Source organism: Cydia splendana, chromosome 14, assembly GCF_910591565.1.
Source record: "Cydia splendana chromosome 14, ilCydSple1.2, whole genome shotgun sequence".
Lineage (NCBI taxonomy): Eukaryota > Metazoa > Arthropoda > Insecta > Lepidoptera > Tortricidae > Cydia > Cydia splendana.
The window spans coordinates 1,286,580-1,302,736 of NC_085973.1; the positions used below are offsets into that span (position 1 = coordinate 1,286,580).

General features: G+C 35.6%; 1 protein-coding gene across 1 annotated transcript; it reads left to right on the forward strand.

Moving 5' to 3' along the window:
* Window positions 1-1,981: 1,981 nt before the first annotated feature.
* On the forward strand, window positions 1,982-6,996 carry LOC134796840 (uncharacterized). The gene is made up of 5 exons (XM_063769052.1): window positions 1,982-2,075; window positions 3,584-3,659; window positions 4,273-4,515; window positions 5,456-5,585; window positions 6,843-6,996. Exons 1-5 carry the CDS (start codon window positions 2,062-2,064, stop codon window positions 6,953-6,955), a joined length of 576 nt encoding a protein of 191 aa, XP_063625122.1. The 5' UTR covers window positions 1,982-2,061; the 3' UTR covers window positions 6,956-6,996.
* Window positions 6,997-16,157: the final 9,161 nt, after the last annotated feature.

Sequence of the window (16,157 nt, forward strand, 5' to 3'; positions counted from 1 at the left end):
GTGTTAGTAATAATTAAGATTCATAAATTATGAGTCATGGTAGAAAACATGACATATTATGCTAGGTTTTATTTATGTTAAGTAATAAGTTAAGTTGCGAATTACTTATTCGCACGTGTATCGTACAACGTTTTACAGTACATATGGCCCTTTAAACTTTTGACATACGCACGGAAAGTGCTGTTTCCCGCACTAGTGCGGGAAAGTAGGACCATATGTACTGTAAAAATGCTTTAGTAATTTAATGGAAACTAAATGATATCTGATCAGCAAACCTTACTTATATAGGTATTGTAATCGAGAACACAAAAAAAAACCTAAAATGAGCCTTGTTTTTACAAGCTCACCTACATTATAGTTTAAAATTTTAACTTACAAAGTATGTTTGTACGGGTCAAATTAAATTTGACCTACTTTTCGGTTTCCGATGAAGCTGACAATATAGGTACATATGTAATTTGAATAATCTGATGATGGAGACAGGAGGTGGCCTGGCCATAGGATCTGTGATAAAACAACGCAACCTAATTGTTTGGGTTTGATAGAATTGTCTCGAAGTTGCCTGTTGAATGAAAAGTAAGTACATACAATCAGCGATAATAGCTTGTATCAAAAATGAAAATTTTGTCAAAAACTTTTCGTACGCAGTTATTAGAACCATTGGTCTCTCTAGCATGGCTTACAATACAACAATAAGCTTAATTGATAACAGACTTGAAAAAAGAAATAGCCAATGTGTACTTTTTTAAATGCAGTTCGGTGATAGTAGAAATTTATTTTAATTACTGTGGAAGAAATTAAACAAGGCATCCTGTGAATATTTAGCTGTGATAACTCGAAAACAAACAACTTATTGAAATAGTAAGTAACTGGGGTCTATATCACCGATATCACCATAAAAGTGTATGACAAAAAAGTCAGTTTAAGTGGATATTTATATTTGAATAACAAGGCTCCAGTTTCTGTTACCTTTCGAATTTAAATTATATGTACCACTTTATTTCTTAGGGTTATGTTTATTTTGAGGTACATAAGTTATATTAAGTATACCGTTTGGTTTTAAGACAGAACTTCTGATGGAGTCTTTGTTTTACTAGGTATTGTATTGTAGTAAATATAATATGTACTAATAAAATAAATTGAGCTTATCGATGTTTTGTGATTAAATAAATTATATCTATAGTAAAACCGCACTGTTTTTATTCCTTTTTTTATTCCTATGGGTATAGGCATTTTTTGATGACAGGAACAGAATTTCAAAATTATTTTGCATAATAGGTATACATACACCTACACATAACAGTCAAAGTAGCCAAATATATTGTAACATACCTTTTTGTTTACCGATATATTTGACCAATTTGGCCGTCACTATCTTTTTGATGCCAATTGTTTCTATACGGAGTCAGAAGCGTAAAGGCAAGTCCAGACGGGATGCTCGAATAGACTGTTTTGATCAGAAAAGAAATCTCCAATTTATGGTGTAAATTTTTTACGCACTAAATTAGTAAAGTTCCTACAAACGCGAATCTAGTATGTATTCGCGTTACGTTGCAAATTGGTATTCTTGCGTCCGCACCTCCATTTGTATCGGTCATAATCGGCTATCGAAATATGCGAGCCAAATTGGTGTTTGGTCCACACCACCAGATTTGATCAGACAATTTAATCAAATTGGCGAAAAATTGTTCGCGCCTGGATTGGCCTTAACGAGATTATTTATCTGTATGGGTCATGGTATAATAATATACTCCGCCTGGTACTCTCTTCCCGTCTTTTCGTGGTCACGTGACTGACACAAGCCTACGTCATCATGCGACAGCGCTATATGATGATAATATGCGATAGCGCTATATAAAGTAGCAATGTTATTGTGACGTAGGCTTGTGTCACTCTGGGAAGAGAAGACAATGTTGTATGGGTGAAACCGGCCGAGATATACATACATAGGTGTTTATGTTTATTCATTCACAGGCAGTCCCCCACCGCGTGTAGTCAGACGCTCATCACTAAATCTATTATATTTGTTTGTGATACACGTGTGCCGCTCTTAACAGGAAAATGATGGACAAAAGGTAAGTTGTGCTGCTTAACTTCAAACTCGGGTAAATACATTCGAGCACATCAGCAAATATCTACCCTATTACCTTTTCTTAATACCAAAATCGCATAATCCGACAGATCCAAGTTCCAACTTCAGTTAAGCTACTCAGTTTCGTTTGTTATTTTTATCAAACTGACGTTTCACATCAGTTTAGTTAGACCTCGTTAGACTAAAATGAAATGTTGACGAATAACTGTAATTAAGTAGTTTTTGCTGCAATTTAGCACACTTTTAAAGGCACCCACATTGTAGTCATTGTATACTTATCTAAATTGTGTATGTAAATATACTATGTAGTTGTGATGTTTATATAGAACGTGTGCGTAATGAAACAAAAACATTAAACCGTTAGTTAAATATTAAACTAAATATTTACAGTTATGGGTTAATTATAAATATACATAGTTATACCTACGTTTATTTTTTATCATATTAAAATTTGTATTTATTTCAGCTTTAATTACCTATAAACATTGCACATATTATACTACATTGTAAAAATAACTCGATAGAGTAAAACTATCTATAAACTAAACTAATTTTACATTATTATAAACTCAAACAGAAAATTTGGCATTTCTCTTAGTCGGAAATGACGAAGGGAAATGTAAAATGTAAATATGTAGGTACCTATACATTAGGCGTAAACAAACAAAAATGCACCGACTTAGGGCTCATTGGGACGATGCATGACGTAAGAACTCGCGTGCGAGTTTCATTACATTGCTGTATTTGATCAATCGGCTGAATTGGATGTAACGTTATAGTATGCAATATAACTAAAACATTGCGAGTCGCGCGCCGTCTCAGAGAGCCGTGGTGCGTGTTAACTGTGCAGCTGTCTCTCAATATAAGTGTTTGGATTTCCCAAAAAGCAAAATAATAAGTTATTTCTTTCTGGGAAATCCACCAGCTTTTAGCATTACTTGATACATAATCGAGTAGACGTAGACTGATAAATTGATAATATAATATGGTAGTAACCAATGAAATCAGCTACTCTTAAGGGGGCCACTGATTAACAGTCCGCGGGACGACATCGGCCTGTCAGTTAGAACAAAATTTTGACAGTTCCGAACAACTGACAGGCTGATACTGTCCGGCGGTAGAAAACGGTTAATATGGTAGAAACGTTAAAACGATGTGTTAAAAGTCAATAAGAGAAACGAGGACAGAACGTCACAAAGAAATTTTCTCACTTTAAGGATTTTTTTTATATCAAAATAATTGAAAGCGCAATGATCTTGTGATTAATGTTTGATCTTGTTTTTAATAAATATATAAAAGATGCCATCTTCTCAGGTTAAATCTCTTTATTATTTAGTTATCTCTGGTATAAGGAAAAATATACAAAAATACGATTTTTTATTAATGACTTTTGTTAATATTGCACCTACAATATACTTGCATATGTATTTATAATATGACTTATGTTGGTAAAAAATACGTTGTTAATTTAAAACGTTTCTTTTTTTTCAGCGCAATGATGAATAAAATGGGATTCCGTTGTATTTCCGTGGACGTCGCAACATTCATTTTTGGAATTTTTAGCGCTGTGAGTATTTATACGTTCTTACTAAAAAAAATACTACTAACAAATATAGTTACAATACTTACAATCTTACAATACAACATAGCAAACATCTATAGTCACTCTGAGGGCCTACCGTGAAAACCGAAAATCATAATTTCTTGATCCGCCTTCTATGACTTCTATCGCTCGACTATTCAAGAGCGATAGAGAGGCAGATGACGTAATTTTTTCGGTTATCTCTGTCTGTAGGCCTTCTGGTGGTGTGGTAAAAATAATCTTGTTTCCTTGAAGGAAAGATGTGCATTGAATAGAATCGAAATATCAGTTAGGCCGCACGGCAATAACCTTCGAGTTCCGAATTTGAAATCGCATCGGCAAATACCCCCTTCATAAAACTTTACGGGTCTGATTTAGTTAAATTATGTTTTATCCCTTTTTTACAAATACATAAGTCACAATGACAGATAAGGACAAACGATTGTTAGCTAATTGAGGCTTGTAGCACGTTTATGAATAAGGGGGTTAGACTGTTATGTAATGTAGGTAATACATGTTTGTCTTGAAGGATCCATGGGCCTAAATGTTACCATGAAAAACTTGGATATAAATAAAGATATCTATCTCTAAATTCCAGGTGATATCAGCCATCGGTATCCTAGCCTTCTCGACCTTCCACCTCTGGTTCGGAGACTTCTCCGGAGAAAAGGACTTCGGGCAATGGCTCCAGGACCCTGACTCCATGCCGATGCACGGAGATGCCAAATATGAGAAGAGACGGATGATCTATATGTGGATCATGATCTTGGTGTTTCTCTGGTTTTTAAGCTGTATTGTTTCGTTCATCTTCTCTGTGTTCCTGTGTTATGGAACCCACAAGGTAAGCAACCTACAAATTAACTAGTTGGAGATTTCGAAGGAAGTCTTTTTTAACTATTAATTATAGTCACATCTATGTATAAGTAGTAGGTACCGAATTTCGGTTTTATAGAGTTAGACCAAGAGAAATCTGCAGAGACTTTGCCAGCACACGCAGTGCAGGTGTTATTTTAAACGTCAAACTTCTATGAAATTATGACATATAAATAACACTAGCACTACGTGTGCTGTCAAAATCTCTGCAGACTTTTCTTGGTCTAACTCTAGTGACTTGTGTATTCTCTTTAGGAACAACACGGCCATATACAAAAATAATGCCTATAATATGTGTATCCTTATATTCAACAGTATGCCTGTTGATTTCAGAGGTCTAAACACAACTGAATTCAGGAAGAAAATGACAAGCTTTCTGTTAGAACATTGTTTCTATAGTGTCAAGGAATATATTGAGTACAATAATGCAGATAAATAATATTATTTATTATAATCTAATTCAATATAAATTTTATGTAATGTAATGATAATCAATGTAATGTGATGTATTGATAATAGTCCAATTGATGAAGTAATGAAATGTCCTATACAAACTTTAGAGTGTAATTTATTTTATCGTAATTGTTACTGTATGTATTAAAATAAAATTCAATAATATAATTATTTTCTGTCTCGCATATGTGCAAGACTGAAAATTATTATTGTTAGGTAATATAAAATTTGCGCATCGTTTAAGTACGATAGAATACTGGACAATACTCTACAAGAACATCCATAACTATAATTAAGTATTCTTGCAAATAAATGATATTGATTGATTGATTGATTGAATCGTCATTTGGTAAAGTCTGACTACTGATGAAGACCATAGATTATGGCTTGTTAGACTGTCATGCGAAGTCTGCTTTTTCTTAAAGATTATTAACAATATTAACGATGATTTCCAGAGGCGGCCGGCCTTCGTGAAGGCCTACTTAGTGTACGGTGTTGTGATGACTACACTGATGATGGCGGTGGCTTGCTTGTACATCTGGAGGGGGGACGTCCTCAATACGCTCATACAGCTGATTATTTGCGGTAAATACTTTGGGATAACATAATTTGACAGAGGCGGACCTGGGTATCTCCTTAAATAACGTCCAATCAAAAGAGAGTATGGAATATTATTAGATCAATTTTAATTAATTTCGAACGGGCGAATATTTCGCTCAGCGGCTAAGTCTGGCAATCCAGCGGGGAAACGCAGCTAGCGTCCAGGGGACGATGCCCCAGGCAACTTTAGGTTTTCAATGTTTGCTTGTGATTATGGGTCAAACAGATCACTGTGTTATGTCTTTCCTGTAGACATACACGAGAGTTAAGGGCTATAAAGGCTAATTTTCTTATTTAACCCTTATCCACGTGAAAAGGTCCTCCTTTTATTTAAAGAACTATGATAAAATCATTACTTACATGCCCACAAGCTGTTAACTATTGCCCACAGGAGAGAAAACTAGTGTGTTATCGCGAACAGTACATTTTTCTCTCCTGTGGGCAATAGTTAACAGCTTGTGGGCATGTAAGCAATGATTTTATCATAGTTCTCTAAATAAAAGGAGGACCTTTTCATGTGGATAAGGGTTAAATAAGAAAATTTGCCTTTATAGCCCTTAACTCTCGTGTATGTCTACAGGAAAGACATAACACAGTGATCTGTTTGACCCTTATACTGTAAATTTACTTTTGTATTCTATTAAAAATCCTAGTTTACTGACATATATATTTCTACTATTTTATGTCGCATTAAAACTTTGGCCGATTATCGCTCGACTATAGGATAAGTAGTACCACTGTATATATCTTAAAGAGAGCTAGGTCAAGCGGCAGTGGCCCCAGATAGATAATAAAATTGGTAAGTAAATGGATGCCCCCCCCCCCCCCCCCCCGTTTGCCGTCGGCCATATCAATTACGCCACTGCAATCCGAATGTAACCTTTAGCCTGGGCCTTTATTTAGAGCTTTTATATTCGTACTATCGATTATTCATAATAAATAAATAAATAAATATCAGGGGACGTCTAACACAGATCAACCTAGCCCCAAACTGAGCAAAGCTTGTACTATGGCTGCTAGGCGACGACATACATACTTAAATATATTGATAAATACATACTTATATATTATATAGGTACATAGAAAATATCCATGACTCAGGAACAAATATTTGTGTTCATCGCACAAATAAAAGCCCGTACCGGGATTCGAACCCAGGACCATCAGCTTCACAGGCAGGGTTACTGCCCTCTATGCCAGACCGGTCGTCATAATAACAGTTAATTTTTTTTTTACTTCCAGGTTTATACTCGTTGATTCTCCTGATGGTCAAGCGCACATACGAAATCATCCGAACGGAGCACACCTGCGACTCCACACCAATTCTAACCTCCAAACCTGGCATGAACATCTAATTGTAACCTCCAAACCTGGCATAAACATTTAATTCTAACCTCCAAACCTGGCATGAACATTTAATTCTAACCTCCAAACCTGGCATGAACATTTAATTTCTAGAATGTTCCATCGTTATCAAAACTATTTTAAAACTTATTCGGATTTAACATTTTCTTAATTTACGGCCTTGAAAGTCTCGCTGTATATCTCAAGCGGATCTTTTCGTCCCCAAAGCCAGAACTACTTGCTTTGTTTTTGAATTTGGAACCTTAAGTATCCAAAGTTATAAGAGTGATTTGCAAAAAAAATTGTACGTAATTAAGCGCAGTTAAGTTGTGATTAGTCTTAACTTACCTAATTGATTCATTTGTGTTACGAAAATTAACTATGTAAAATGTATTGTATTGTATTTATCGTACTTAATTCGTACACATATAAGTCTATAGCATGCGCTAGCATACTTTCATGCATCTAACTTAAATAGAAATTGCTTAACTGTGGTAACACAGTGGAATCAATTAACTTTAGACTAATTACAGGTGCTTAACTATGTACAATTATTTAGCAATTCACTCATAAGTTATACGTGATACCCGTTTTAAAATATTTTAATAATAAGTTTGAATCTCACGAGTTATCAAAACCCTCCGAACTGAAAACTTGTGGCCTAATCGAAAAGAAAATTATACCTAAGACAAAATTGTAAAGTATGTATTGCGCAATTCTTGGCAAAGGTGGGTTGAGCAATATTATTGGCACTTGCATTAAAATAAATGTTAAGGTAGAAATAGTGAAGAACGATCTGAAATAAATTGTTATCTTTATTTTAAAAATATTCATATGGTTTTATTTGATAAATCCCCTTTCGTTTCAGTTTTGGTAAGGAAAGTGCACATATATATGAATTCTTAAATCATACAGCGTATATATTTACATGTATACTTAACCATGAATTCAAGGGCATTTTCAATTAACTGTGTACCATTAACGGCCGGTTAGTAATCGTTAAAAAACTGACGGCCAATGTCAAATCCCATACATTTAGTCAGGAATGTAACGGTTAGACGTTACTGAAACACGACTTAGTACAAGTTAAAATGAAAATGCCCTTAAACGAGACATAGGTTTTAGTGCTATGTAACGCTAACGACTTTGACCAAACCCTAGCTGGTTCGTACAGTGAGTTTTTCGGAACTTATGCGACTGGCAAGATAGGTACAGTACACATCATTTGATATTTACTTGCCAGTCGCTTGTCAGTGAAGAAAAACATCGTGAGGAAACCGGACTAATCCCGAAGTTTTTAAGTTATTGTCCAAACACATACAGTTGCTAACAGTCCAGTAACAGGGAAATCATTAAAATTATTTTGTGGTCAATTGCTCATTCGGCAAACTTAAATTAAGCTAAAAATTGGTTGCAATATTATGACATGCGGCAAAATAGGTAATTTTCGGCAATGATTTAGAGAACCACCTATTGCGTTAAGATTTCAGCAAAATAAATTACCTAATTCAATATAAGTTCATCAATCTAGATTCAATAAATAATTCTAACTCAAGTGTAGGTAACACTTGAGTTAGTTTAGAAAGGGTGCCATAGATATGGCAATGATCGCTGGCACGGACCTAGTGCATCATAGCATATATTTATTTATATTATTTTGGGCATCCTTATATTTTATACTTTATACATTCCTTAACTCAGCTAAACAATTGCATTATAATATTCTGAACCCGCATTTTCCAAGTGAAAACTTTTTTAGCGGCGCTGTGCTCTTTTTGTGATGGGGAAAAAATGTTAAACTCGTAACAGTGACAACGTGACCGTAAGATGTAAGACGTGACGTCACGTGTGACGGACACTGTTACAATGACTTTTTCTTTATTTATTTTAATGCCATCTAGTGAGTTTCCCTCAAACTGGTACTAATATAACTGTAGTACTCACAGTGATGTACTTAGGGGTTTCAAGTAATGCGACGACATAACGCTAGATGGCGTTAACCTCAATTATACATAGTGCTGCAGACATTCATTGAGTTTTCACTTCTGCCGGCACTCCCGGAGTGCAACCCGTTGTTTTTTTTCGCTATCAGTTTTGGGTCATACACATTTCATTGTATTCTTAACTCGTTCGCGTCTTTCCCGTAGGCTTCGCAGCGAAGAGAATGAAAAGCCTAGGTATACATATTTGGACTGCATCCTAACAGGTGGGATTACTTTTTTTCAATACTTGAGGCTCAATCGATCGTCATGGTCATTAACTTTTGATGTTTTGTCTACAGGACTGACCTTTTTATAAAATGTGTTCAAAAAGATCTGAAAAATCAATCATGATTCAATCGAATATACACTTGGGTTGTTTTAAAAAGGCTGTCATAGATCTGGCAATGATCGCTGGCACGGGCCCAGCGCCGGCCCGCCGGCGCCGCGTTTATTTCATTGCCCTGCGTAAACAACATCGATCCTTTTGTTTGCTAAGGCTTTTGCGGAGACGATGCGATTGGATTGGAGACACTAATCGTACTTAAGATAATCGTGGATTGTAGAACATTTTCTTAAAAATGTCGGAAGGAACACAGAAGGGACAGACGGAAGGGACCTTCTCGAAAGTTCCTGGAAACATACACGAGAATTTGAACCAAGTTTCCATTCAGTAAGATTTTTGTGGTAATTTTTCAAAAAAGGATTAGTTATATTAAATAATATCACATGCAATGAGATAGGTAGAAGGAATTGCTAATAAAACATGTATTTATTAAGGTACTCTTGACATGTTTCATTGTTTGCTATTTACATTTAATTGCCTGAGAACTTTTCCTAGAGTCATTTGGCAACTTTGGAAACTTCTCCTTGGTACAATGCTAATCGTGGCCACACGGGCGCCAGATAACTCGGAAAAGCGCATAGTGGTTGGCATGGTGGATGGAGGACGGGGTAGTGGACATCCGTCGACCACTATTGCTACCTCGACCTCTAGGTAGACATTGTAAAGGTCTGCCAGGGACCTACACAGGCGCATATTATTCATCTTCTTCTTCTTCTTTTTAGCCCTTTTCAATCTTTGAGATGTAGGCCTCCTTCAATTTTTGCCATTCTGATCTATTTTGTGCCCTTTGTACCCATTTTGATCCAGCTGTTTTTTTGATGTCGTCATACCAACGCATCTTTGATTTTCATATTATTATATTATTTGTTGGCATATTATTAGGACGGCAGAAAATGGTGCAGAATGGAGAGCCTTGGTGCACAAAACAACTACCTCATGTGGTCGCAGCCCTCAGTCATGAGGATACGAGGAAGAAGATAAAACAATTTTCAAGCTTCGATTTCAAATTCAAGAGTTGCTTTTACTGAACCTGCAAGTGCTAGTAATAACTATTAACTAGTACTAGTATTATTAGTGCAAACTCGTTTAATAAATACATTTATCATAATAATCAATTGCGCTTAAAAAATACGCTAGTCATTTTATTTTACTTAGTACTAGTAGTTCGCCCCGAACTGAGAACTCGCAGTTAACCAAAAATTATTATAGAGCGATTGACTTTGTTGCACCTACTTAGGTATCGTATAGTGCGACATAAAATAGTAGAAAATAAATGAGACCACCACTTTCTACGTAAATGTCACATTTTTGACGTAAAATGCTTACACATGGCAACAATTTAGTATGGAAATTTTTGAGTTCCATTTTATTCAATTTCTACTATTTCATGTCGCACTATAGGCGGCAATAAGGCGGCAATGGATCAAAAATCGCCTGGATTTATTGCAAGGTCTGTGGAGCCCTTGACTGATAGATTTAAGCAAAGAGTATGTATAATATATAGGACAAAGAGAGCCCTCTCGTGGAACTTTTTTGCATCCATTTTGAAGTGCCATCTGTAATTCTTAACCACAAATATCAACGTCAATATCAGGCGGGAGAGGCATAAATATATAGCGTCTAAGTATGTTGCGAACGTAAAAAACTTTGAAGAAAGGCTTCAGGATATTTACACGAAAACAGATTAGATACTTTTAAATTGACTGTTGATGTAAATAAATTACCTATCATACACGGCTGGAATAACATACAATTGACCACGAAACACAATTACACTCAGCAGGTTGTGAATCTACCCGCCATAATCTTTCTAATTTTTTGGTAATAAAGTTCTCAGCAACTGTGATGGCGTATGAAAACTTTGTTTCTTTTATTTAACATTGTAAAACTGAAAGTATTTTTATTTATCTGAATTATGTCGTAGTACAGACAATAAATGGGGTGCTATAATATTTTGAGTTTTATTTGACAAAGTTGTTTTTTTGTGACAATCGCCTCCATGGCAACGATGGCCATAAATAATCTGTTCTAACAGATGTTTTTTTGTTTGATCCATGCCTTAGATACAAGACTTTTAAGACGTTCTGACGAAATAAAGTGAAGCCATATTTAAAAAAAAAGTTTAGCGTTAAGTAGATGTCGCTATTTTTTCGAATAAAGTGCTTTATATACGACTGTCCCTCCCCTAGATTTAAGTCATCATAGAAATCATAGAGATTAAAATAAACTGTATCTGTGCTAAGCCGAAATATTTCCTGTCAAATACCTATTATGTTTATATTATTTTATTTTTATCTTGCTAATTATTTCAAAAAGGTAAATTTAAAAACGATATTATAAAAGTGCAAACCGAGCACTTTCATTTGATACTAAATTCGACCATGTTTATTGCAAATAAAATGACCACAAATAGCTTTTTGGCCTTCTAAGCTCTTCTACCTCAATAATCCCTTAATCGAGCCTGCTCATAATTTAATAACTAAAATATAATGCCCTCAACTACACGTTTACCCAATTTCATTTAAATTAGAACAAATTTACTTAAGTTTTGAGTATCAAACTATCTTCTGACAGTTCAGCTTAAAAACATCGAAATGCCGGGACGTGCCGCTAGCCAGCCGCGTGATCAAAATCGAATGTAAGAACTTCGCTTCGCTTCGCTCGCTCGTTCAATAAAACCAAAACTTTAAAAAAATACCTAATCAACACCAACTACTAGTTTGAATTTATCTTAGATTTCACACATCTATGAATCTTTGATTGTTGCGAGAATAAAAACCTAACTGTCCCTCTGTGTCTCTGTAACTTCTGTAAGTCACAGCCGTTGTACTCGGAACATATAAAATTTTATATCCATATTAAGGTAAACGTCCGAGTATTTTTCTCATTTGGGAGATGAGACTGTTACTTTTGTTAAATGAAATATAAAAATGCCTCAAAATTAGACAATACATTAGTCAATCCGGTTGTACGAGTAAATGTCAGGTGCTTTTGCTGGCAGTCCCAATAAAAGTTATCTCAGTAAAAATTGATGTAAAATTTTATATGTTCCGAGTACAACGGCTGTGACTTACAGAGACACAGACAGATGGATATAACGAAATTACCAATTAGACCAGTTGCTAAATAGGCAACTTGCTACTCAAAAAAAGTAGACCAGGGGGCCGATTTTTGAATTTCGACCGCTCGATTTCGTTCGAGTTTCGAGTATTTCGTTCAATAATATCTGCAGTACCCGGCATTTAAATTCTACTAATAGAATTGAAAACGAGTGGTCAATACCACTCGATTCCCAATTTCTATCGCTCGTATTTCAAAAATCAGCATTACGCTGTTTTCCACCGATTTTCGAGTGACGAAATCGAGCACTCGAAATTCAAAAATCGGCCCCCTGATGCTTTTTAGACGAACTGATATTTTAGACGAAATGCGAAGTAGACCATTCGCGAATTAGACGGGCAGCTCCATAAACGAATAGCGAAATCGACCCCATGCTACTAACCCCTATGAAATCTCTTAAGGATTGTGCACAAATCACGCGAAGTGTTTTGGGCTACTTTTTGAGCCCCCCTCCCCCTTGGTAATATTTGGTGAGGTTTCCTTATACCCCCCCTCCCACAACGAGATATATCGTGATTTTTTCGTGACCCCCGTATCGAACCTCGCGTGATTTGTGCACAAGCCCTTAGATCAGGTCAGCAATTGTAAGCAAAGAAATAAAGTTGGCGTCACCGTGGCGCTCCGTCCTGGACCGATTCCAAGGATTGATCGCAGTACCGTGCTCCGAGATTTAGAAATAATCCTTCCTTCCCAGTCAGCTTAATGCGACGGATATATGTGGGTAATACATATTGTATGCTTAACTTGTCCGAGATTGTTCTGTAGACATCGTAAAGTTAAGAGAATCAAAGGCTATTTTTTCCGCTGCATCCTTACCGGTGGTATGTAGACGGTATACATTTTTTCAGTACTTGATTACTTTGTTTACTATTATTGTATTGTCCACAGAGGAGACCTCTTCCTAAAATGTGTTTTCAAGAGTACCTTAGCTAAGTGACACTCGGTCAAAGAAAACGCCAATCGAAACTTAAATAATGTTTGGAAATGTATTTTAACCCTCTATAGTTCGTTTTTTTTTGCATTAGAAAAAAGGTAAACAATCTAGACCTTTATTTTTATTGAAAATGATTGAAAAAGGCTTCTAAAAATGAGTTTATATTACTTATGAAAGCAAAATAATGTAAATCTACGATAGTAGAGGTATTTAATTGTTACTCATTACAAAACAGAAAAATCAACGGTGTAACTTTAACACCTTCATTTTGTACAAACTATTTTAGAAATATCCGTGTATACATAAAGTCAAATGAAAAGTAATGAACTCAATTGAAACGTTACCTATCTATTTTAAATCTCTGTCTGTGTGTGTCTCAAGCCCCCTCCAGACTATGCGCGCGAATCGCGGGCGAAGCCGCGAACGCGAGTGTGGAGTCGAATTCGCTGTCTGCGAAAATCGACGCCACACTCGCGTTCGCGGCTTCGCGCCGCGATTCGCGCACGAGTGAGGAGGGGGCTTTATAAGGTTAGGTAGACAATTGTCAAAGTTCCCAATCTTAATAACACTATAATAGCCTGATAATTAAAAGTTATTACGTAAGTTACGTTCCAAGAATATCGTCTTCCACTCCAATTGTTAATTTAAGCTATTTATAGATCTAGGGAGGCAGGCATAAGGTTGACATATTTGTCCTACCAAGGACGGTCGCAAAACACTCATAATGTCAAAGAAGAGTTCATCACCGTATTCAGGTAGATGGATGGTATTATGCAATATGCAATACCTATTTAATTATATTTAACGTTGTTAATTAATCTACTTTTTAGCAAAAAATATGCCAAGAGAGAAACTGAAAAGCGCGGTACGTTATTAATGATTTTTAATAAGTAATGAAAGATAATTTGTTTCATAATTAATTGGAATTCATGAGTGTCATGACTCATGATGACGGGCGAGAGAGAGGTATGGAAGAAAAAGACATGCTGCGCCGACCCCAAATGAATGGGATAAGGGCAAGCGAATGATGATGAATTAATTGAAACTCATTGTAAAATCTTCGCTGGTCTCAGGTGTTGTAAAGGTGGTGAAATAATAAGTGGACTGTAGTTTAACGCTGGTTTACTTTCCAAATTACAAAAATACAAAAAGTGGCAAAGTGGATTGTCGTTGGGATTCGAGAGATGACAAAGTAAGTTTTTGAAAGCTCTATAAACTGTCAAAGTTTTGAATACAAAATAGCCATAGTTTAATTTGAAACATAGAGACTGATTGATTGGATTTATACATTTCATTGAATATTTTAATTAAAAAATAGACAATTTGAATAACATTAATTATGAGATTATTTGTCTGCAATAAATTAAAATTGTATAGAGATTAAATAAGTTGTTTTTTTATTACAAACAGATACGTTCCGTTACAAGGAACAAGGATCAAAAATAAGTGTATTCTTGAACGTTTCGTAACACTCATTTTCAATAAAATAAAAACATTCAATATCTATAAAATCTGTATTGAATTACGAGTATGTAAGATCAAACATAAGAAGTAACAGATACATTTTCTTTCGTTAGTTAATTAATATACAATTAGGTACATAAATTGAAGTGCCCAAGAGAACATCTAAATATTTTTATCAGTAGGTCAAGTCCATGATCACTAGGTAGTGTACAGGTACACCTTACAAAACAAAGTCCCCCGCCGCGTCTCTCTGTTTGTGTGTATGTATGTTCGCGATAAACTCGAAAGCTACTGATTGATGAACGGATTTTCATGCGGTTTTCACCTATCAATAGAGTGATTCTTGAGGAAAGTTTATTAGGTGTATAATTTGTTTAAGGTTTTGTGTAACCCGTGCGGAGCGGGGGCGGATCGCTAGTTTCTCAATATAGGTAGAGCTGCAGGGCAAATATTAACGGTTTTACTGCATTTAAAATTTAAGCTTAATAAAAAGCTCTATATTTCAATATAGAGCTAACTTGTTTTTATAATACTTGTTCGTTGAATGACGTCCAAGTGTCAATAAATGCCCTTTTCCAGTGAAGGGCACTGAAGATCTGCGCAATTTCAATAAAAGCTGTTCATTTAATTGAAGACGCCACGAATTAATATGACGCAGAAAATTCACAATTGTGGCTAATAATAACAAGGGCTGTAACCAACCAAATAAAGTACAGGGCGCGTAACATAGGTCCTTATAATCAGGGGTCAATGTATGCTGGCGACTAACTCTAACTTATAAAGAACTAGCGACCCGCCCCGGCATCGCACAGGTTACACAAAACCTTAACAAATTATAAATTAAACCTTCCTCAAGTATCACTCTATTGATAGGTGAAAACCGCATGGAAATCCGTTCAGTAGTTTTTGAGTTCATCGCGAACATACAAACACACAAACAGACAGACGCGGCGGGGGTTTTTGTTTCATAAGGTGTAGTGACTGTCAAGGTGGTGAACCTAAAAGGTGATGGACAGGATAGGTGAGTTAAGTAAATATCATTCTTTGCTTTGACCCTATATCGGGTTCTAGGTATACTGGGCAACTATATTGCATAGGGTTTTGTAAATTGGCCTGAAGGGCATTCAATGAGAATTTCAATTGCATTTGGATGAATTTAAATTGTCTTTTACAGCCCTTATTTAACTTCTATTTCTATCTCAATTTAGTTTCAAAAAATGGATCTGGCAGCTGTCATCTAAAGAAAAGTATCTAAACATAAAATTGTACCGAAATGTCAGATGTCAAGTTCTGTTACAAATTTTAGTGAGAACTGAGATGGGATAAGGATTCAAATTTGTCTTAAAGTACCGTATTTACGTAAATAATAA